At 43.4% G+C, this 24,031-nt stretch overlaps 1 protein-coding gene across 1 annotated transcript; it reads right to left on the bottom strand.

Moving 5' to 3' along the window:
• Positions 1-367: 367 nt before the first annotated feature.
• On the bottom strand, positions 368-22,971 carry LOC138632911 (F-BAR and double SH3 domains protein 2-like). The gene is made up of 20 exons (XM_069718806.1): positions 22,864-22,971; positions 19,957-20,054; positions 18,170-18,215; positions 13,231-13,307; positions 12,331-12,475; positions 10,581-10,714; positions 9,937-9,991; positions 9,720-9,848; positions 9,525-9,647; positions 8,239-8,334; positions 5,777-5,893; positions 5,040-5,138; positions 4,439-4,591; positions 4,212-4,346; positions 4,027-4,110; positions 3,751-3,934; positions 3,440-3,663; positions 2,835-3,045; positions 2,681-2,745; positions 368-2,580 (listed from the first exon to the last, which is right to left on the bottom strand). The coding sequence occupies exons 1-20, from the start codon at positions 22,882-22,884 to the stop codon at positions 2,497-2,499; spliced, it is 2,280 nt and encodes a 759-aa protein (XP_069574907.1). The 5' UTR covers positions 22,885-22,971; the 3' UTR covers positions 368-2,496.
• Positions 22,972-24,031: the final 1,060 nt, after the last annotated feature.

Raw genomic sequence — 24,031 nt, 5'->3', positions numbered from 1 at the left:
GGAGGACCCACAACGCACCGCGGCAAAGTCACAGAGGTTCCGGTGAAGCGAACCGGATGTGCTGCGGTTGTACCTTCAAATTAAAACAAGCTAAATGTGCCCGTAGGGACCGAAATATACACACACACACACACACACAACCTGCTGCAAACAGATTTAATGAGTACTGCAGATCTTGTGTGCACAAAGTTTGTCATTGAGAAAGATGCAGGATTTATACTTTTTTTTTTTTTTTTAACGTTTCCTTGATATTTTAATTCGTACTTTTGTGTTTGTAAAGTGTATCGGAAGCTTGTTTCAAGGTGATCGTACACTGTAAATAAAATTAAACTGAGTGCAAAGTTGACATGATTCAAGTGGAGTCTCGTTTCACTTAAGCTATCTTTATTTCACATTTATTTGTACACAATAAATACAGTTAAAACATCCACTGGTGTGTGAATACGACGCTCGGCAGCCTGACGCCGTGAAACGTGGGATTTTTAAATCACTGAATTTCAGATTGACGTAGAATCAGGACAAGTAGCGAGTTAACAATAACTTCTCTAGTGGAAAAGAGACTTTTGTTTTGTTTTTGCTGTTTTCAATACAACAGGGTAAATGCAAACTTCAAAAATAAGTTTGATGTCATTCAGATCTCAAGGAGATCAACGAGAACACAGCAACGTGGCTGACAGATATCTCTTTTCCTCTGATCAAATTGAACTATGGTTTAATAGTTTGTTTTTTTAATCCTAAATCTAAAAAAAAAATTTTTTAAAAAGGAACAAAAGCTGTGCTATTATTTGTACAGATATCCATCTCCAAGCTCTCTGTAAACTATTGATATTTTAAAAACAAAAGGTCATATCTCAATCTCAAGTCAAAGACACTACGATGGCTATTTAAGGCTAAATAACGCAATAAAAGAAAAGTATTCATACCAATACAGCTATATAGAACAAATATAGAACAACGGAGCATCCACAATACTGAAAAGGAATAAGAAGACATCAGAAAGTGCTTCAACTATGACAGTATAGATTTTAAATTGGACAGCTAGCAGCTCAGGATGGTTTCCTCCTTAAAAAATAAAAGGCGTGTTCAAACTGCACATGACCTCAGTGTAAACTGTCACCGACTGCAAACCTTCTCCTCTGCGAACCAACGCTCTCACCAGCAACTGGCGTCATTAGTGTCGTAATAACATCTCTAAAAATCTGTATTTTACAACAGGAGAAAACAACAACAACAACAAAAAACAGAAACTTACACTAAAACTGTGTACGCGCTACGTTTGTTTTTCTCCCTCAAGCTGTTTCTTCGCTTTTTGGTGCAAAGAAAACTAAACACGGAAAAAAAAAGAAGAAGAAGAAGAAGAAGAAGGAAGGGTTTTATAAACGAATAATAGGATCCATTATTTTGATCATTCCTACTGACAAAACAACTAAAATTGCCACTTTTCCCTTGTTTGCGTGTCGGCGGAGAGGACCAGCCTCGCCCCCTGCTGGCGGTTTTGATCGAGCGTGGAGACAACCAGACTTTTGGTTTGTGTTGAGCTTCGAGCTCACGACGTGTGCAGCTCTGTTGCATAGAAGGGATCCAATGTTGAAAAAAAACAACCTAAACTTCTCGACAGCTCGGAGGATACGGGGCGGAGTCATCAGTGTGTTCTTTATGATGATGTTGATCAATAAACATGTATAGAGAACGAGCTCCAGACTATAATCAATAAAACAGTTCAGCATTTTGGAAATCTTGTTGGTTTTTTTGCTCAGAGTTTAGCTTACGAAGCTAGCGTGGCTCGGTCGAAAGTCATAACACCGACTGACACCTCTGAAGTTCACTAATTAGGACGATAAATCAGCCCCACGAGGAAACTGATTAAACTTAATGCTGCAATTCCGTTGAAATAAATTTATTTGGCTTTGCTTGAAATTTTAGTTTGACCAGGTGTTTTATTTGCGTTCAGTGAGGCGGGCTAGCTGCTTCCCTGTTTTCAGGCTTTAGCCCTCGGTACATCCGACATCAATAAATTCCCAAAATACTGAACAATTCTGTCCCGTTGAAGTGATTAATATTAGTGGATAAAGTAATGTGACCTTTTATGTCAGGTTACATCATGTTGACATCATATTACACCGTAACAGGTCACATGATGTGCCTGTTGTCGTCGATCACTCTGGGTAAAAGGGTCTTCTGTCAATATTCAATGTATTTTTGAAAATGATTCACGTAGATGCAGAAGAAGCTGGACGACGTGGACTCGGCCTGTTTATCAACAAACTTTAAAGCAAAGTGAGAGATCAGAAAACTGAAATTAAACGAGAAAGGCACAATGTTCCTCCGCAGCACAGCGACCCTGTGAGGTCAGAGGTCAGCGTCGGGCCTCTCCTGCCTCCAGGTGTCTTCGGGGGGGTTGGGGTTGGGGTGGGGTGGAGGGTGGGGTTACGTTTCCTCGGATTTTTCCTTTGGGAGTGCATTAAGTCCCAGCTGGTTTGAACCAGGGCGCCGCCTTCACACCAGCGTGATCTCCACCTCCTCCCGCCGCTTCACCTGCCCACGAGGATGCTGCTTCGGTGGCGGAGGAGCGGCGCGGACCTGCAGACGTCCACCAATCAACGAATTAATTTAAAAGAACATAAATTACACAATCGGGCGCTCACTTCAACACTTTTTTATTTTAAAAAAAAAAACTCACAGGTCGAATGGTGCCGGAGCCGCTCTCGGGGTATTTGGGAGGTTGAGGGGAACCTTGTGCCGGACCTGAAAGGGAGCAGCGGACGCAGATTACAATCACTCATCTGCCTTTTCCCTCACAGCCGTCACGACTTCAAAACCAGCAGATTACTTACTGTGAAAGGGGCTTTTGTGCGGAGCCGGCGGCGGCCTGTGATGTCCGTTGTGATAGGATGGCGGCCGTCCGATGGGAGAGGCCGTGGCGCTGCAGGGACTGGACACCGGAGAGGACATGGTGGGCGTCTGCAGGGGGCTGCTGTGGAGGGGCCCCGGCTGGAAGGGACTGCGGGGGGAGCGGTCGCACTGGGCCGGAGTGGAGGGGGAAGCCTTGATCACGACAAAGACCGGATTATTACACACAGATAATAAATGCAGCTTCGAGGAATCAGAGAGAACAATATTTGAACGTCCAGCGGCTCAGCAGGTTTTAGACACGATGATATGCGTTTGTAATAAAACCTGCATGAAGGAACGTGGATTTGTTTAATGTTCAACAAGGTCATTAAAACATTCATCTCAGGAATATCGCCAAAGTCTGACCTTATTTAAAACCTTCTTTCAATCAGCCAGATCACTGAGGTCCTCTACTTTTCTTTTCAATACTCCTCGTGAGTCCCATAAGACTTACGGTTAGAGGGCCTCAGTGTCCACCGAAGTGTTTTTCCCTGAGCCCTGCGTCATCTTTTAAAATAGTTTTTAATTTCTCAGCCTGTCGCTGCACCTGAGCGCTGCCGTCTCTTTGTCCCTCTCCGTTCTCGCCGGCACCCGTGAGATCCTCCACCAGAACCGCAGGGAAGACGCCGACGACGCCGTTGAACTCGCCCTCCCAGAACCCGTCGTCCTCGTGGGTCTCTCTGCTCAGGATCCGGATGATGGCGCCTTCGGGAAACGACAGCTCGTCCTCCGTTTGTCCCGCGTAGTCGTACAAGGCCTTCGCAAACGACACTGCGATACGGAGAGGAAACGATGAGGAACTAAAACAAAGCCGGACAGGAAACGGCGGTATTCGTGAGGTCGAGGTCTCTTTCTCACCGCTGGAGTCTCCGTTGATGGAGCCGGTGGGGAGTTCGGTTTCAGGCTCGGTGGAGTTACTGGAGGAGTGAGATCGGGCGTCCAGCGCTGCCAGAGACTGCAGCATACTCAGCAGGCTGTTGGAGGAAGGCAGCTGCAGGTATTTCTCCGGGACGTAGCCCACCTGTCCGCTGCGGTTTCTGGCCTGGAAATGCAGAAAATACAGGCAGCTGGTGACGAATGCTGGAAACCGCCAACAAACTGAAATACTGAAAGCTCGTATGTGTGGATATGCACCTTGACCCAATCCTCCATGTCTCCATCGTCGATGACCTCCAAGATTTCCTGCTCCTCGATGGTCAGTTCGTCTGGCTGAGATGCCTGCAAACAAGGAACCCGATCAGTCCGAGTTCTGTTTGCATGAAAAGGTGACGCGTGGAACGAGAAGAAGGGAAGAAGTCACACGAGCTGCCTGCTGTTACCTTGTAGGAGTAAAGCACTTTGCAGGTGAGCGGGTAGTTCTTCAAGGTGCTGGAGGGGCTGGAGCTGCTGTCGTCCAACACCTCGCCGCTGTCCTCCATCTCCTCCTCGTCCTCTCGCTCCAGATCGGCTGTTCCCTGCAGAAACAAGACAAGATACTCTGTGAGAACTTATTATACATTAAAAAAGAACATCGTTGAATCAACAGCGGTTTCTTGATCGCTCTTACAGAGAGTGAAGGATCGTGGGTACTGAGGTTGTTCCAGCGTTCGTTCTCCAGCTCCTCCATCACCTGGTTCATGGCGCTCTTCAGCCACGTTTCAACAGCTACTCCTGCCTCCCTCAGTAAGTCCAGGCGAGCCTCTGCTTTCACTTTGACCGTCTGCGTATACGAAATAAATAAACATACGACAATGCAACTGTAATCTTCTGAACACGGTATTGTCTAATCGTTAAAATATAAGACGGCCCCAGCAAAAACCCAGAGAAAAGAAAGAAAGAAAGAAAGAAAGAAAGAAAGAAAGAAAGAAAGAAAGAAAGAAAGAAAGAAAGAAAGAAAGAAAGAAAGAAAGAAAGAAAAAAGTGACAGGCTTTAAAGAAAAAAATATATTTAAAAAAAATCGGTCCAGAAAATCAACAAAAACTGAAGATGAGTTTACATTTTCCGTTTAATGCAAATTGTATGTGTCACAAGAACAGAACAATTATTAAACCCTGCAACGTGTCAGTTCAGCTGTCTCACCAGCAGGTGGAGCCCTGAGGCTGCTGACACAGGACGCTGATTGAGAAAACAGAGAAACCCACTTCTGACTCCTAAACTCAAACGTTACCTCTGCCCTCCGAAGACTCTGCCGGGCCACCTCCATCTTGGTCTCCAGCTCGCTGTTGTTCTGCTCCGATGACTCCTGCGTCCCGTACTCCTCCAGGGCCTGAAACCACATTGCAAATCAACTCCCATTTACAGTAAAGGATGTAAACAAAAGGGAACACGAGATAGACGGAAACTGCCCAACAATAAAGTCATAAATCGAGGACATTGGATTGAGCTTCAATGAACAAAGTGACTCGTTTCCTGGTGACTGGAAACAGGCCATTTGATCCCGATGTTCTGGAAACACGTCACCGATGGAGCTGGCAGTCACTTATCTCACAATAAATAAGGAAAAGAGGTTGATGTGAGGTGACGGTGAGGAAATCATACCATACGTCGTGCTATTTCATCACTGTTGTGGCCGATTTTATGATCTCCGGGTTTATTATTATCAAACTGACCGACCCTGTTGCTTGAAATAAAGGCCAAACTCCAGTTTAGTGGAAGATATTCAGCCATCACATTAACTTACAGTTCACTACACTTCCCACAGAGGTTTTCAGGGGACAGATGTGAGGCAGGAGATGCAGTTTATATCAAAATCTGTCCTCCATGTGTGAGTCAAAGCTCCTTTAGATTCAGTATGAATTTAAGTTTCAAAGGATATTATTATATCTATATTATTATATTATATAATATGGTTGTCTCCTTCCTGATGCCTGCAGGCAACAAAGTGTGTGTTCATGTGGTCCTCACCCTCTGTGTGTGGATGATGCTCTTGTATTCTCGGGCCACTCGGCTCGCCCATTTCCTCGCCTCCTTATCCAGACTGTGCTCCTCCGCCGTTCCGCTTTCTTTCTGCAGCTGCATCACCTGCGAACGACAGAAGATGATGGAGATGAAGGAAACCATATTTAACAGAGATACTGCACTTCAAAATTCTAATATATGAGGGAGGATGATTCTCCTTTGGCAAACTTGCAATTTGTCTGAAAAAAAAAATGAAAGAAGAGAACAGGGAAATGACATGCAGTAAATATTCGAACCGGTGACTGTCTGCTCAGAGCACTAACACCCATGTGGTTTGTGCCGCTAACCAATCGCCTATCACCCTGGAAAAGAGGATTAATCAAAGAAAAACAACAACGGAGCTCACACATGCATTGAGACAGAACCAGAAGCTCTGGGCCAAAATAATAAGCTGAAAGATGCTACAACGCTATTGATTTGTTTTCTGTTTGTGTACTTGCTGTGACTATTTAGTCTTTGAGGAGTAACTTTCATTTTTGTCAAGTTTTTCCCTTCCCTCGCCCACTTGGCACGCTCCCAGACTTCTGAATCGCTGCCCACATGTCCGATCTGGTGTTGTGCTCGCTGACAGCTGTTTCTCTGGGTGGAAAACAACGAAGCCGAGCTCGGCTTTGTGGGCGGCATTAAGAATGGGGACGCCGTCGTCCGCTGCCAGAGCCGGAAAAATCTGAAATCAGGATATTTCTTCCATGGTCGTAAAAAAAAAAAAAAAAAAATTCAGCTACCTGATCGTAAGAAGTGCCGGGTGGATTTCCGTATTGACTGTAAATGATGACGGTGGAATTGACACGTCAATCGCTGCTGACCGGTTCAAGCAAAACATCCCGAGTGACGTGGGATAACGTCCGATGAAGCAGGTCTTTATACTTCTGGTGACTTTAAGGTGTCTTCAGATTTAATATTTGTCTTAATCAAGTTTAAAATAAACGCCTAAAAATTAGAGTTAGGCGTTTTCCACATGACATCAACAGTGTGTGTGTGTGTGTGTGTGTGTGTGTGTGTGTGTGTGTGTGTGTGTGTGTGTGTGTGTGTGTGTGTGTGTGTGTGTGTGTGAGGGAAAAGGCCGGGTGGGGTGGGGTGGTGGGGTCAGTGCACTCTGATGAGGCCCACTCACAATGCCTCCTTTTCACAGATGGGCCGTTCACAGGGCCCGGCCTACCTCCTGCCCCTCCCTCCCCGCTCAGCTCTATTCCTTACCGGATCCCCCTGTCTGGTGCAAGTGGTATGGGAGGGGTGGGGAGGGAGTGAGGGGGAGGGAGGTATGGGGTGGGGGGGGGGGGTGCAGGCTCCCCACCACTAATGTTTTCTTTAGGAACAGGCTGCTGCTTGTTTGACTTCCAATGAAAACAACGCCAGCGTTTGCAGCTTGAACAAATTGTCCAGTGTTGTCCGGCGGAGCGGAGGAGGAGAGGACCGGCAGTGTCGGGCGGCGTTACATCCACGCAGGAGCCGTCGCGGATGACTTTGGTCATCTCAAAGGCTGATAGTAACATATTTTTGGAACGAAGCTGACATTTATGTTTGTTTTACGGAGGGGGAAAAAAAAAAATCCAATAAATGTCGAGAGCGGGCGGAAAAAGGATCCGAAATAGATTCTCAGAGAGACTGAGGGCTTCATGAACAGGTGTGTAAAGCTGCAGATTCAACTTGAATTAGCGTTTTATGTGTCAGGTGGGATTTGCAAACGTGTACAGGTTGTGGTCGGGAGAAGATTTTACACACAAATCTCCACGTTTATAACCCAAAGTGTTGCAGAGGCAGCTGGGAGAGCAGATTCTGACCACAGCACTGAAATACATCGAAGGACTCCAGTTTCACTGATGCGTCCTCAAATGTGAAAGTGTGTCGGCGTGTACGAGCGCTTGGAGGGTTTAGCAACTCTGTAAAGTTATCACACCGCTGTTATTTTATCAGCTGTGTTGCGACAACCAGGTGAACGTCAGACTTGCGTTACTCATGTTAACAAGCTTTTGGATTAAAGCAGCACCTCGTCGTATGATGTCGTAACGAGTTGACTCTATATTCACCCACAAGAATATAATTTTGATGGAATGAACAACAGAAAATACAGCATTTTACAAAATGGTCACTAGTCAAGATTTCTGTCTCTGTACTGAAACAATGTTAAAACACTGCAGACTCACACGTGTTTTTCTGTTTGTGTGCAAAAACGTACGATAAAAACGTGGACGGTGACCGCGAAATACTTTTGAACGAACACCGCCGGAGTAAAATGATGATGACGGATGACGAAGGCCTCCAGGTTGAGCAGCATCACTTAAACCGGATTTTATTCCACGCTGAAGGATTTGTATTAAGTGCTGAGGCCGCGCTGCTGTGTCGCACCGTTCACATTCAGCAATAAAGAAATAGAAAAATAAAAAGTCGTGTTTTTTTTTTTTTTTTACCGTGTCCGAGTCGCTGGGCTGGTAGGAGAAGTCGGCAGCTTTCTGAAACGTGGAGTTCTTCTCCACAAAGAGCTGCTGGTGAAACTCCTGCAGAACCTGCAGACGCGTTTGAAAAGGAAAAAAAAGACGAAATACACTTTGAACAGTCGAGAAACGTCTTCTTACATTATTATAGTTCAGCAAAGCTTTTTTTAATACAATAACCATCAGCTGTTTGTTTCATCACAGTCAGTATGCATCTATGTGACAACAACAAAAATGTGAAAGGATTTTTCCTGCTACTTGTTGCTCAGACATTTTTCAGTTTTCAATGATATTTTTTGGACTGAAACCCTTTGAAAGACAGAAGCTTCCAGTTTCACCCCTGGAAGAAGTGCAAAATCAACCGAAAAGGTAAAAACGACAATCTGCGTAGCAACAACACAAAATATTTCATAAACCATTATCATCTGTTGACTCAGTGTTTTGTCTATGAAATGCCAGAAAATAGCAAAACAAAATGTGCATTATTATATAGTATCACTAAATAAATTCAACAGACCGGAAATCGCGTCCAGAAACTCGACGGATAACGTGGACGAGATTTTACTGCCAGCTGTTTGTCAGCTACTGCAGTCACAGCTGGACAGAGAAGGCGCCGCATTCATAACACACTCAGCCAAATTCACCACCAACAAACTATAACTTGTTAGGTTTCTCTCGTTAGACCAGAAGATCCAGCGGGGGGAAGAACGGCGAAGATATATTTTAAACTCTATTTCGTCCTCAGATCACCAAACAAACAATAAAACATTCATGAGAACTTTATCGTGTCAAATCAAAACGTCACCTCGCACACACCAGATCTGTTTCTGTGTCGACACAGGAAGCACACGGGCTGAAACGTGAGCTCCGCTGAACAACCGCCGCCCCCACCGCCGCTTCCCTCGCTAATGATTTGTTCATATTCTGGCCGAAGCAGAAACAAAATGCCTCCTCGGGACCGGAGAGGCGAGACGACCTGAACGAGTGAACGACTGAAGGAGAATGAAACCGAGGAGCGCCGAGGTAACTCGAACCGCCTCAATTAATTAGCAGCCGGCGAGGCGGCGGAGCGCAGCTCGTCCCGACGTCCACAAAGAAGGACGCCGAAGGTTCGGACACGTCCGACGCCGATCCGCTCCCATTTTAACATTCAACAACCGGTCAACCGCCACGCAACGACTCGAGAGGAATTTCCACAACTTAAAGCTGCGGAGAAATCGTGGACAAAACTGCTGTTTGTCCTGCAGGTTTTAAAAACTCACCCCGTTGGAGCTGTTCAGGAGCTGGTTGAAGGTGTTGCTGGCGGCCCGGTAAGTTTCCAGCTCAGTCTGACACAGAGAGACCAGGTAGTCTTTTACCTGCTCGTAGATCCTGCCGTCTAACACCTGCGGACACCAGACGGAGAAGTGTTATTTTAGATTAACGTCCGTCTCCCATCCGTCCACCCGTGTCCTCACCTTGATGCAGTCTATGAGGTCCGTGTTGTAGTAGCGCTGCTGGTGAGCGTTGGCGGCCGCCAGCATGAGAAGGTAGTCGTTCCTGCCGTGGGTGGCTTTGGAGTTGCACTCGCTCCTCTTGGCTTTCAGCTGGAAGGAAAACAAAAAGTTCACAGCTGATGGAAACAAGAGGTCACTAAAGTTTAGAGAATATGTTTGTGTTGTGAAGATGTCGTACCTTCACGCTGGCCCTCTGGAGACTGGATCTGGACTGGAAGAGACTTAACTTGGACCTGAGCAGAAGAAATAAACACAATCTAATGTCCGACGTGATTTTAGTACTAAAAGATTCAGCATTACGGTATTTATTGGTAATATTTCTTGAAGTTATTGTACTGTTTATGAGCAGCTTGTGTTTTTTTTTCTGCCTGAAAAACGCAGTGTTTACAGTATTAGAGCGAGTTCCAGTCCAGCTATTAATCCCTTCCAAGCATCGCAGCCTCAGCTCGCTAATCAAATTTCATGATGAGCAGAAAAATGTCTGCAATGTGGCGAGTCGGAGACAAAATGTGGAGTTGAGCAACTGCTTTCATTTATTTATTTATTTTCTCTACTCTAAATCTTTTTTCTTGTTGTGACTTCACGTGAACGTTTGACCTTCCCCGTGCAGAATAATGAATGTTCAGAGTTTGACTGAACATCCATCTACCTGCAGAGTAAAGGCTGAATGTAATAAAAAAAAAAAAAAGAAACGCTTTATAACCAAGATGTGGTGTTTCACAGGCAAGCAGCTACAACACTTCCCACTTTGTCTGCGGCTGTGAATGTCTGAATAACACGATCGCCATCTAACAAAGACAGAGGAGTGATGTTGGATCCTACTTGGCTTCCAGCTCCGCCTTCTCTCGGACGGCCTGCGCCATCGTCTCGGCCTCCTGGTACTTCTTCCTGCTCTTCGTCAGCTCCTTCACCGACTCCTGCAGCTCGGCTTGGACCACCGTCAGCTGCTCGATGCACTGAGGACGGTTCAGGTCGGAGGCACCAAGAGGAAAAAAAACAAAAAACAAGAGGGAGCTTTTACATGTATGCAAATCATCGTTCCTGCAATGCACCACCTGGAAAAAAACATGCAACATGCCTCCAACCTGTATCTCAGAGAGGGTGAGTCATGACGTCATGGCACATGTTACACACAGGAGCTATAAAGGCATCTCCCAAAAGGTGAGGGCAAACAAGAGCAGCATTGTGGGCAGCAGAAAAGCCACAGAGCAGAGCTGGTTACACTTCAGCACCGAGGCCTTACGATCAGGAAACAGACTCCGCCTCCCGACGCTCAGCGCTCCCAGTTACTGATAGCAGCACTTCATGATTACAGGAGATGCTGCCGTGACTTCTGCCCTCAGATTTCAGACTGTTTATTACACCGTTTATCAGAAACAGAGTTGTTGCGTTAATAAAGTTTCCACTGGGTAGTGAACATGTGAATATGGCTGCTGCTCACAATGATCATTATTACATCCGTCAGTGGAGAGTAACAACACGATGCAGCTGCACTCCGGGTCTGAGACAAGAAACACGTACGATACACAAAGTTTTGAGCTGTTTTTCCCTCATTTTCACAGAAAGAAATACACATGAACAGCTAACTGATGCCGTGTATCCATAAAGCTTTACTAAAGCAACGTTCAAAAGATAACAGTAGTGGAGAAGAAATACTTCTGTGTATTTGTTTACTCTGTTTTTAACACGGTCTATTTCTCTCTAACTTTTTCCTTTTCACTGTTTTTAGTTTCAGGACTTTGGTGGTTGCAGCCAAACGGGAGCGAAAGCATCTTCTCAACTATGAAAAGTGAACTCATTTTGATCTGTATTGCACATTCACACACAACATGAGTTGACCGAAGCGCTGCACGGCGTCAGACATAAGTAAAACAAATCAGAGAAGTAAAGACGATCGCTCATTTTAAAGGTCAGTGTAGCCGAGTTGTCATCATTAAACTGTATCTCTGTAATAAAACCAACCGGCACGGCCTCCTGATAGCAGCTTCTCATGAACAGGCAGTATGTGATGACACCACAGTTCTGACGACAGACACAGACACGTGTGGAAATGAGAAACACATCCTGAGTTTCACCTTCTGTGTGAAAATGGTAAAAAGCCACTTTGTTCTTGTTGGTGTGGATGAAGCAGGAAGACAGATGATCTCTGTTTCACTTCAGATTACATTACAGCAGCTGACGGGCGGCGTCACTTCCACAAAGCGCCTTCTGATGTAGTGAAATGAACATGTATTTATACGTGTTTAGACGGTTCTCTCAGTTGGATTTTAATCTTGCCTAGCATGTTTCTACGATCCATGTGCACCTGGTTTTCCCCAGGATGCATTGCGGTGCGACATGTAAACAGCCTATTTGGTGTCTGCGGCTTCAAATACCGCAAATCAGACTCTGAGAAAACCCATCGAGAGGTCTGGGAAATTTCCGCACATCTTGTCTCGACGACAGATTTACACGTACTTCCCGTCCGTCCCTTGAAGACGCTCTGGATTACATCAGCGGGGATGTGCACACAAGTTGTGAGGACAGGGGAGGCCGAAACCTGAGCAGAGTTCAAGCGGTCGACCTGCATTACCTTCCTCAGCTGCTGCTCCTTCTGCAGCCGGGCCGTCTTGGCCGGATCGGCCACCTGCACTTTGTAGTTGTCGCAGGCGCTGATTCTGGACTGGGTGGCCTGGACTGTGCCCTCCAAGTAGGCCCTCCATACACAATACATGTTCCTAAACCCAACAGCAAACACACGGTTAACGGCGAGGCGTCTTCTCGCTAATGAAGTGATTAGCACAAACAAAGTACGATCACAATCTCCACCCGGGCCTCTTTGTGAACTCGGTTCTGTGTGTTAACATTTGTGCCGTGTTTATAGTCACGGGGTGACCCGCTGCATCAAAACAAACGCTCCTAATTTCTCCCCGAGCTGCATCAACAATTGGAAGTATGTTTTTAGTACATGTGAGGAAGAAGAGAAGAGACCTCGAACGCTCACGTAAAGCCGACACGCAGAGCTACAGCATCTCATTAAGGATTAATGTGAGTATTAAAGAAGGTCGCTTTTGTGTCTTTTTGTTATTATTAAGTTTAAAAGACAGTTTTGAGAGCAGATTTCTGGCACTGCAATCAAAAATTAAGTTTGTAAGTACAAATATATGAACTGAGGAGAAAATTATGTGGATTGCAAACAAATCAGCTTTTCCAGTTTAGTTGGTTTTGGTCTCAGACTTGAGAAACCAGCGTCTTTATTGTGTCACAGAAAGCATCGACTGATAATCAAACCTCTGCGGTTGAGGATTGACGACAATACAGACTGCACTAAATACTGTAAAAAAAAAAAAAAAAAAAAAGGGTTGCTGGAGAAGATTGAGATTCAAATTCTGACTGAAAAATCGTATTTTGACCAGAAATGAGCAGCACATTTTTGGATTTGTGACTTATAAACAAAAATTAAAAGCCCAAACAAGCCTCTCTTTGACTTCACCTGTGATCTGCTTCCTCCTCTGTCGCGGTCTCCGGCCAGTCCCTCTTCAGATACTGATTTGCCAACTTCTGGAGCCCCTGGAAGAGACAAAAGAGGGTGGGAGTGGTTAGAGGGGGGGGGATGACCTTTCACCTTTGACACCAGTGCACATTTCACGTGTCTCATCTTCACATGGAGCACGCTCAGAAGACGGCGACCCTCCCTGACCTCGTCCTATAAACCACCGGGCAGCCAGAGCGTGAACGGAGACGCAGACAATAACTTCTCCTCAAACACTTCTGATAAAAAAAAAAAACACACAAAAAAAAAACACCGCAGCAGCAACTCCGATTTAAAAATCCACACTCATTAAAAAGTACTTTCTGGTTACTTTGAGAGATTTTCAATGCGATTCATTCAGCGCAGCGTGGACTCGTTCACCTGTCAGCCGCAGCCCGGTTTGGAGGATGTTGGCTCGCTCAGCCTCCTTTTCTGCTGACGTAGGCTCATTTTTTAGAAGAAAAATGTAATTTATTTAGACCGCGTTCAGCCCTTGGAGATATATCAGGTTCCTGCACGTCGGCCAGCAGTGAGGTTAACCTTTGAAGAACCAAAATAGCGGGACGGGGTGAACAGCGGGAGGAAAATGTGTACGTTTGGGATGTCAGGGAGACGAACTGCCGCTGCAGCGAGAACAAAGTGATGGATAGAAAATCTGAATGTCTTTTAGCACCGAGCAAATTCTAACAGACTCATTAAGTCACATTCAAAGCAAGTTGTTTTGGTTTTAAGCCAAAAACTAAAATGATCAACGCGAGACAGAAAGGCTTCGTCACAGTGGAGCGAGTGTGTAGTTTAAGAGATGGTGTCAACATGTGAATTGTAGGTTATTTGGAGTTTATCATAGGAAGTGGAGCTCAAACATAAACACCGCTGCTGCACTTATTTTGTTCATTTTTTTTTTTTAAGTACTCTAAGTATTAAATGCTGCAGTGCTTTTAAAGTCCTTTCTAGACACGACAGCACGTTTAGAGGAAGAGACAATTTATGTGATATTTGTGCAAAACGGTGAAGCAGTGAGTTGAAAAGTAAAAGATATAACAAGTACAAAGTTTGTTTCCGGCTCGGTCGATCTGTTAGAGACGAACTTTCAAACGTGTTTTGCAGTTAAAGCTTTAGTTACCGAGAGAATTACGTCTGGAAATCTTCCTTGTAATGACTGGAAACTGATTTATCATGAAACAAATCTCTTCAACAACATAAAACGGGCTCTTTTACTGTGTTGGATAGATTATTGAAATGATTTTATTCTGTACAAAACACAGAAGGTGAGATATATGTAGGAGAGTCATTTTAATCTGAAATGAATCCGAAGACTTCTCGGTGTTGAACACGGTGTTCCTTCGGATTCTGATTGAGAGAAAATCACAGGACTTAAACTGGGAAACAAACAAAACTGATCACAGGTCAGAGGTTTACGTGTTTATTCTAGTGGACATAGAAATAACTGATTTATTTGATTTGTCGCTCCAGATACGAGCTGCTGTTCAACTTCATGTTGCCATTCTTTAAACAAAATAAAATTAATAAAAAGAGACACCACTTTTAATGTGATTTTGTGGCTCGTGCTTCGGACCCTGACGGCGACCATCGAGGAAACGAGCCCGTCTATCCTTCCTCTGTGCCCTGTGAAGAGACATGGCCCTGTTATGCGGCCCTGTGGCCGCCTCGGCCGGCCTTCTGAACCCGTTGGTCTCGGTGATCCCGGTGCCAACGCTTCAAAGCCGCTACAGACCCGGCCATTGTGGGCTTCAGATAGAGAGAGAGAGAGAGAGAGAGAGAGAGAGACTCGCCAACAGAGCTCGCCTAGCGGACACGCCTGAATAGTGCGATGGGAACAAGGGGAAGGGGAGGAGGAGGAGGAGGAGGAGGAGGGATGGAGAGGAAGAGCCGCACAGAGGAGGACATTTTATCACACCGTGTGATTGGAATAGCAATCGGCTAACGGCTAAAGCAGCTCGCAGGTGTAAGAGACCCAGAAAAAGGCGTAAAGAGAGGACTTTTTTCCTTTTTTTTTTTTAAACAGGAGAAGAGGGGGGTGTTACCAAAGAGGACGAACTGTTCCAGAGACACTCTGACCCACTTTGATTCAAGCATTGGCAGCGGGTGTCTAATTGATCGCATAACGAACAGGCAGCTCAACACAGACACACAGAATACCTTTCAAACTAACAAGGCACCAAGGGAAGACATTCACTTCCATTCAGAGCTACTAAATATGATCATCAGCAATTATTCTAAAGATTATCACTATTGATTATCATCGTTTTGTCAATGAAATGTCAGAAGTTTATTTTCTTTTGTCGGACCAGTGAGTGAGAACAGAATCTGTCAATTAATTACAACTAATTATTTACTTCGCTCTGTAAGGAGCTCTAAGAGTTGATGAGATGAGTTTCCACCAGATATCCTTTGCTGCAGAAGTCTCGGCGCATTTATTAAACACGTGAAGTCCAAACCTGACTCTGAAAACAATGCGGCATGCATGTCCAATAAAACACACATGCTCCGGGTTAGAAAAGTGAGCCTGCGGGCTGCAGATCTCGACCCGCCGCTGGATCCTCACGCTTCCTTTTTTTTCCACATCCTCTCTGCATTTGTGTGTTCAGACAGTCCGAAAAACGAGATATAAATATCATTAAATAACATGTAAATACAAGAATCGCTTGTACGCTTTGTTAATATGCTGACACTGCAGAATCTTTGATATCTTAAAAGGGTGTATTGGTTTTTTTCTTTCGGTGTACAGATAATTCAGCTCTGAAACACATGCTCACAATTTTAAATGGAGCATGTAGCCAATCAGAATTTAGTCCAGAAAAAAGGCTGGTTCAACCGATGGAAATGATTACAGGCACATTATTCTGCAGGATCCCTGAAATGAAAGTTTTTCCAATACTCTGGGAAGTTCTCTCCCGTGCAGAGTTTAGCGTAGAGCTTCTACTTCTCCGTCCTTGTTCTGAGACGAAGTGAATCTTTTATGCGAGGTGACGACGTAACACGGACCCGGAGAAGCCAGATAAATTATGTACAAACAGAGACATCCATCGGCAGCAGGAAGGCTCAGTGAGGAGCGAGATTAGCATTTAAACCTGGTTTATTTCATTAAGTCAGGCTTATTTTAAGATAATTCTTTTCCTGTAAAAAAAAAAGGTTGGTCCTAATTCATCACAAAATGCTTTCTCATGCTTGTTATTAAACTGCTTATGAAACTGAAGCTCTTACTTCAGCTCCTCAACAGTTCCTCTTTATTTCCATACTGTGAACAGGTTCATGCATAAAGGTGCAATTAAACCACATTTCCACTGATGATAAAATCTAATCTACTCAACTCTACTGGCTTTTGGTATCAGGTACTCCTTTTTCCACTTCATATAGTTCACCCAACCTCAAATCTGCACAAAACTGCTTTGAAGTCATCTTCAAAATCAACAACAACAACAACAAAATCAACAGTACGTCCCACAGACAGAAATTGAGAACTCTTCTTAGGACTTCAGTCATACAAGCACGACGCTTTGGAGGCAAAGTTTTGCTTTGAAACGTGCGTCCACTTCTTTGTTTTCAGGTGGGCGGGGCTTCAGAGGAACACATATCGGAGTTTGACACGACACCAGTTTCACTCACGATACTCAGCAGGTGCAAAATGTCAGAAAGTGGGAAGAAACACTGATCTGCTGCTGCTTTTATCCAGTCTTTTATTTCTTGAATTGCACTTTTAGCATTACGTTGGTCTTTTAACTGTTGCCCCTGATGTTTTTTAATGTTTTAAATCATGTGTGTTAAATTTCTTTCTTTCTTTCAGAAAATGGAAAGCTATAAAAAAACAAAAACAACGAGCTAATCCAATTCCGTCAGTGGGAAATGGGCCTTAATGTGTTGCTTTGTTTCTACTGAACTGTGAAAACCACAAGACAATGAAGCTAAATTTCACATGTGCCAGAAATCCAACCAATCGCTGTTCGCTCAGGTGAACTGTCAGGTGTTTTGACATCCTTCAAACTGCTGGTCAAACCATCTGTCAGAAACTCAGGGCTCAAATTAGCCTTCTGCGGAGCATTCGAGTAAATTATGAATGTTTAAAAAAAAAAAATATTCCATTTAAGCCTTTAACGAAGGTTCTGTAACGTTCAGATGAGAAGTTATTAAGTGTGAAATAGAGGATTGAAAAAAAAAATAAATAAAAGGAGTTCCTTTGCTTATCTTGAGCAGATTTTCTGGATGTTCGGTTACAACTTTCCCCGAGTTCGGTTGAAACCGAGTCGGATCCCTTCAGCTCCCGGCTGGGTTCGTGAAACGGATTAATCCCGGTTCAGTTTGTTTGGCTCTATTTCGACGGGCTTCTCACAACAAAATCTCCCTCGGCACCAGATGCACACGAGCAAACAGACATGTAAGGTTGCTCGTTGGATAACTACAGACGTGCCCCCCCCCCCCCTCCCCTCCCCGCCCCTTCACAGCGCCGGTGGACATTCCTCACAGGGCTGCAAAACCCGAACAGAGCCCAGGAGGAGAGAGGGGATTTTCAGACGGTCCTGCTGACGTCTCCAGGAAGCTGCGGGCAGAAAAAAAAAAAAAAAAAAAAACACAACACAACACGGCGAGGAGGAAACGAGCCAGCGGATCGCTGGTGGATGTCGTTCCTCCCCTCTGTTGTGGTGTTTTTCTCTGCGGCCGTTTTACCATCCGTGAGTTATCTGGCCACATGGGAACGGAAAAAAAAGCGTTCTCAGGGCGACATCCTCGTCCCCCGCTGTCACGTGGCGTCTCGTCGGAGGGGGTTGCATTGTAAAAAAAGAATGAACGTATTTTTAGCAGCGCAAATGACAAGGCGGCGCGGCGGCGACGTTAACGAGCATCGGCGGCGGCGGTGTCAAAAAGACGACAGAGATTTACTTACCTGGGCGTAGTCCCTCTCCACGGCGGCCCTTTTCTGGCTGAAAGTCCTGCGGAGGAGGGGAAAAAAAAAAAAAAAGAGCGAATGAAGATGATAATAAATGTGTTATGGAGCAATCTCCAAAACATCTACCGTTCTTAGGGCTGTGAGATATAAACACGCCTGAAATTTTGAACTAATAGTTTACGTGCAATGATTTGTGGCAGACAAAAGGTTCATTCTTTGTTGTTGACGTTAGCGTCGACGTGCGGGATCAGTCTGATTCCACGATAAAGAAGACACTGAGGAGATCGACGAGAGCCAAACATCAAATATGTGGGGAAGACATCGAATTCATCTGCCTTCGTCTGGCTCTTTGTGAAACAATCGTCATGATCTCACAGGTTTTTATAGTTTGTTCAGTCCAAAAAAAACACACTCCACATTTTCTTCTATGACTCTTTGGTTTACAGCTCCTCCTCAAACTGATTATTATTGTGTTGTTATTTTCTCTACTAGCCTCCTTCTTCCCGTGATGCTTAACGTGGACATTTTTAATGACACATTCTAGACAGTGTCCAATTTACTGAGACTACTTTTTTTTTTATTGCCTTTTCCATGATGGTTTTGTCTGAGATGCTCACTGAAAGCTTGCAGACAGACATTTGTTTGTTTTCTTCCTGTAAATGTCTTTAACAGATGAACAAAGCTCGTCCGGTTTTATAAACACACAAACAAATCATAAAAGCTGCTGAGAAATGTGAGATATGACGGCAGGTATAGCGGCTATCCTGGTGTTTCACAGTTTCAGGGTGGATATATAACGATAGGAAGGTAAATAACAACAAGTTTATCCAAAAGTTTTCAGCAAAGAAGAAACGTCAGCAGCCTGGGAAAAACTCGACTGTAGCAAAAAAAAAAATCATCATTAAATCATTAAACGTGTCGAGACTCGACCGCCACGCTCCACCCCGACTCTGAACAATCTGCTGTACTTCTCTGGGAGCTTCCCTCTCTTCCACCTCTCTCCATTTCCAAGGCCGCCTCTCTTCCAGCGACCCGCGCACTCACTTCCTGTCATTTTCCCCCCCAAACACAGCTTTTGCTGACAAACAAATGCAGTTTCCAGTTTGCTGAATCATTTCTTGTCCGCGATCAGGGGAGCGAGTTCCTCGTACCAGTCGAGTTTCACATTGTTCCTGGCGGAGGAAAGTTACCGAGCCTCCCACGGCGAACAATTCGGGGCAGTCAGAACATCTGGCAGATCTCTGTGACCTTAACTTCCAGCTGTTTGGAGGTCCGGCGCTCCGCCACCAACCATAGACAGGAAGTGGGGAGCCAGTAAGCTGTCAAGTCAACCCAACACTCAGGCTGAAAACACAACCTTTGGCTTTTCAACCTTCAAAATGCCGACACAACCGCGCACGGTGCTGAAGCTGGAGTCAAGACTGTCACGTAAACAGCTTTTCATTTGGAAGAACAATTCACCGAATCCACTGATGTGACCTCGAGACAGATCATATAGAAGCTGTCGTCTGCGTTAGAAACCTTTTTCTGCACGTTACAGTAATCTGACTTTCCCTGACCAACAGGAATTAGTGGCGTCATGAACTTTCAAAGAGTCTGACAGGACAAATTAAAGTATTGATGTTTTGTTTGGAGGAAGTGGCGTCGCGACTGATTTCACTTGTTCAAGAGAAGAAGCGTCTCATACGAGGCCTCGGACAGACTTCCTTCAGAGAGCCGTCTGGGTAAATACCGGGTACCTCTTCGATCCGCCTCGCCGGCAGCTCGCCCTCTTGTTTGCTCACCTCAGATCTTCCAGCAGGTCAATTTCTGTCTGGTGTTTGATCTGTAATCGGTTCATCTGCTCGGCGTGGGTGTGTTTCAGCTCCTGGGTGACCCGGACCTGAAGGGGGAACAAAACGCGCCTTATTAGAAACAATCTCGCAACTCACGAGCTGACGCAGAGAGACGAAGAGATATTTCCCACTGGTGCACCTGTACAGGAAAATGTTGACTCAGCTGAGCTAATTGGTATGAGTGAACAGGAGCTCCATCATTATGGAGCTGGAGCTGTGGACAGGTGGGAGTCGGTCTCTCTGGGTGTCTCTGAAATGTCCAGATCTCATTACAGAGTGTTTTTAAAAAAGAATTGAAAATACACCAAAATGCTGAATCACATACATACAAAGATTCGATGCTTTGCTTTGTCATGTGATATTATAAATTGATAAAATCAAAGAATTGAGAGAGTTGAGGTCAGAGAAGTTGCTAACAATTTCAGCGTTTTCTGACATTTTCTGAATCAGTTGAGAAAATAATCAGCAGATGAAATGACACCGTCCTTAATAAGTCTTGCATGAAGGAAGAAATGCTTTATTAAGGTGAGAAATTAGTAATTTAGTCAATTAATCGATTTGTTTTTTAACAGAAAAATAATCTGCTACTTTTGTGATAATTCAATTGTTATTTAAAAATGTGGCTTTTGTTTTATGTGATGGTGAAGTGAATATTTTTAGATTTGGGGCTTTTATTCAGATAAAACGTGCAACGTGATGATATAATTTAGGGGTTTTTAAATTTGTGATGGTCATTTTCCATCATTTTCCAATGTTTAACAGATTAAAGAAACCAACAACAATCAGAAGATTAATCAATAATGAAGATATTTGTTTGATTTAACTCTGAAGTTTATATTTTAGCTGACTGGGAGATCATACTTTCTACAGACTAGAAGGACGGGAGGAATAAACAGCAACACCTCATTAGTGTCTGCTGGTTCAAACCAAATCCAGCAGGTCTCTCTGGACCTGCAGTCAACAACCAAAGACCTGAAATTAAACCATTAGCAGTGTAAAATATAGCGCAGGTGCTAAATTAAAATAAAATACCTCCTTTTGGCGCTTTTCTTCTGTTTAATTAAATACGCAAACAACTTTACTTGTCTGCTCGTGTTAGAAGTTCAATCAGTACATTTATCTGGGATATTTAGTTTGTGGCCATTTGAGGTTTAAACAAGGCTCACCTTCGTTATCTGCCTTTCGAAATTTAGGTGACAGTGAGAAACTAATCAGTAGCTCTCACCAGTTAAAGGTCTCTTTGGGTTTCTAATCAGCTGTGGGATAAATAATGAAGTGAGGTGAGCAGCTGCGGTTACCGATAACTGAGGAACATTATCAACAAGGAAGTCCGATTTTATTTCTTCTATGACTCAGTTAAACATTCCCAGATACAGTAAAAGCAGTAGATGAAAAAGACCTCAAAGAAACCCACGTAGATAAACAACACGCAAAAAGGAGCTGGACACAAAAACCGTGCAGCAAAAATGTAAACACTGAAATGTGTGTGCCATAAGTGATGCCAATACATGCTCATTGAATCCAACGTAATTATGGCGGAAATTTATGTTTTTCACATTATATGTTGTGATCCTGTTTGAACTGTAGGTCAGAGAAGTGTGGCGTTTACTATTACTGTTGTTTTTATGAATACTTTTTCCCATGGGATCAGGAAAAAAAAAAAAAAGTACGTATTACTTCACACCCCCATGGAGTTAAATGTAAAAAAAAACAATTTAAAAAAAACAACCTTTAACTGTCTACATAGCTTTTGACATTAAACAAAACCCCATAATATATATTCGTACAGTTAACGGCAAAACGTGTTGGGATAGAAATGGCCTGTGCTGTCGAGCCATGTTATTGAAATATGATCCCACATGAAAAGATTTTCGCAGAGGGACCAAACTTAGCTGAGATTTGTGTTTTTACTTATCTTTCACTAACAAAACACTTCAAACTAAAGCAAACATTTACATCTGTTGGGGTTTTAAGCCATAAACACTCTTTTTTAACGAGTGGTTTTTTTCTCTTTTTCCCACCTACTGACTTTGTTGTGAGAGAGAGAGAGAAAAAAAAAAAGTTCACCAAACTACTTACTAAAACTTGTAAATTTACATTCTCGGGGTTAACAAATATAATAATATCATAGTGTGTGGCTTAACTCGACACTTTCCTAACAAAGTTAGATCCTCTCTCAAAATCGGCATCCACAAAAAACCGCAAACTGCATTTCATTTGTATTAAAAACGTGTTTTGTCTGCTATTGCACAATAACCGCGGACCAGTAAAGTTATATTTACTTGAACTTTAAGAGCCGCTTAATGGATCAATTGTGCGCCGATGTAACACAACACCTCGGTAAAGTTTTTTTTTTTTTCTTCCTTACGACAATATAAGTTGTTTCTAAAATGTACGAAGTTTGTCCCCTCCGATATCTATTTATGCTGTCACTTTGGGACGTCTTCAGCGGGACCGTTTCTCCGTTGGAGAGGAAACGGCGCACGTTAACGGGACTTTTCTCCATTTAAAAAAAAAAAAAAAAAAGAAAAGAAAATTGCGGCACATGGGACTTTTTTTTTTTTCCTACAAGTTTTCTTTCCTTTGCTTCTATTTAAAGAAACAGCAGAGTCAAATTCCGCTCGTAAAGACAACAAGCGAGGACACGTTTGCGGCATATAAAAAAAAAAAAAAAAGAAGAAGAAGAAGAAGAAAAAAGAAAAAGGGAGGCTCGTCGTTTAAAACCAGGCGACCAGAAACAAAGCAGTAAATTTCCAGCCATTAAATATGCACCACTTCGTCGAAGTAACGTTAGCTTAGCTACAACGGCACAAAACAAAAACAACCAAAAAAAAAAAAACAACAACAACAACTCACCTTTCTCGGTGGGGGTTGCATCCTTGTTTCTTGACATAAACTCTACACGAAAGACGAAAAGTTTTTCCTCTGGAAAAGTTTGTGCAAATGTTTCGAAGAAGAAGAAGAAGAGGAAGGAAGAAAAAAAAAAAAAAAAAAAAAAAACGGTTAACAGAAGAGGGATGTTTCAGCCCCCGGGTCAAGCGGCCATGGCGGAGTCCGGTATGTAGTAAGTTGAGTCCCGTTGAAAACGCTGTGGCCCCGGGGAACACAAAACACGCGCGTCAACCGCGGCGCCGCGAAACGACCCGCTTCCTGCCAAACTTTCAAAATAAAAGCAGCCCCCTCGCGGCAGGCGAAGTGGAACGCTACTTCCGCCAGCAATCTTCAAAGTAAAAAAAAAAAAAAAAAAAAAAAAAAAGCGCAGCTCCTTCTACAAACGCGTGTATTTGAATTGCAAACATTTTTGAGAATAAACCATACAATTTTTTTTTTTTTTTTTTTTTAAAGCAACATATTAAATGCCTTTAAACTAGTCTTGTATTCCCTTTGGAGATTTAACAGCTTTTATTATTTGAGTTTTGTTTTTCTTGTCGTTGTTGTTATTATAACAGCGGCTAGTGATCACTTGCATTATCCATTAATGTGCCACTATATTGTCAACTAATTACTTAGTCATTAAGTCTTTGAAATGTCGTTGTGACATCTTAAGGAGACGTCTTTGGATGTCTTGTTTTTTTTCCGGTCAACACTCTCAAATTCAACAATATTCAGTTTACCAATATGTTTGACATAGAAAAGGGATAAGCATCACACGTTGGAAAAAGTGCAACTAAGAATTGACAGACATTTTTTGTTTAAAAAAAATGACTTATTTGATTATGAAAATAGTTTAATTGGATTAATTTCTGTTGACTGATTTATCAATAAATCTACTTTGTGGACCACACAATAATAATATTTAATATTTGCAAGCAGATGTCATGTGATCGTCTGAAAAATGTGTTATAAAAGACTGGCACTGCCTGGATAATCTGAAATTGCGCTCTGTATGTTTTTGTACAAAACTACATTTTAAATAACATATATTTGTATTTCCATTTTATTTTTTTTTGCCTATTTAGATTATTTAAAACAAACCCATTTGTGACAAGGTCGATTTTTATGTTATTATCCAACAAAATCGTTT

The sequence above is a fragment of the Brachyistius frenatus genome, unplaced genomic scaffold, assembly GCF_029030835.1.
Source record: "Brachyistius frenatus isolate BFR_SWC_R1_liver_20210118 unplaced genomic scaffold, ASM2903083v1 Contig_200, whole genome shotgun sequence".
NCBI classification, from domain to species: domain Eukaryota; kingdom Metazoa; phylum Chordata; class Actinopteri; family Embiotocidae; genus Brachyistius; species Brachyistius frenatus.
Note: the sequence above shows the minus strand (reverse complement) of the source record. Positions and strands in the feature narration are given on the sequence as shown.

What these genes read in the sequence shown, in the direction of transcription:
- LOC138632911 (XM_069718806.1), bottom strand. Translation starts at nt 22,884, where the DNA reads ATGCAACCCCCACCGAGAAAG. An exon ending in TGCAACCCCCACCGAGAAAG is followed by an intron (nt 20,055 to 22,863) that starts GTGAGTTGTTGT and finishes TTCCCCCTTCAG; the next exon opens with GTCCGGGTCACCCAGGAGCT. An exon ending in GACCTGCTGGAAGATCTGAG is followed by an intron (nt 18,216 to 19,956) that starts GTGAGCAAACAA and finishes CCTCCTCCGCAG; the next exon opens with GACTTTCAGCCAGAAAAGGG.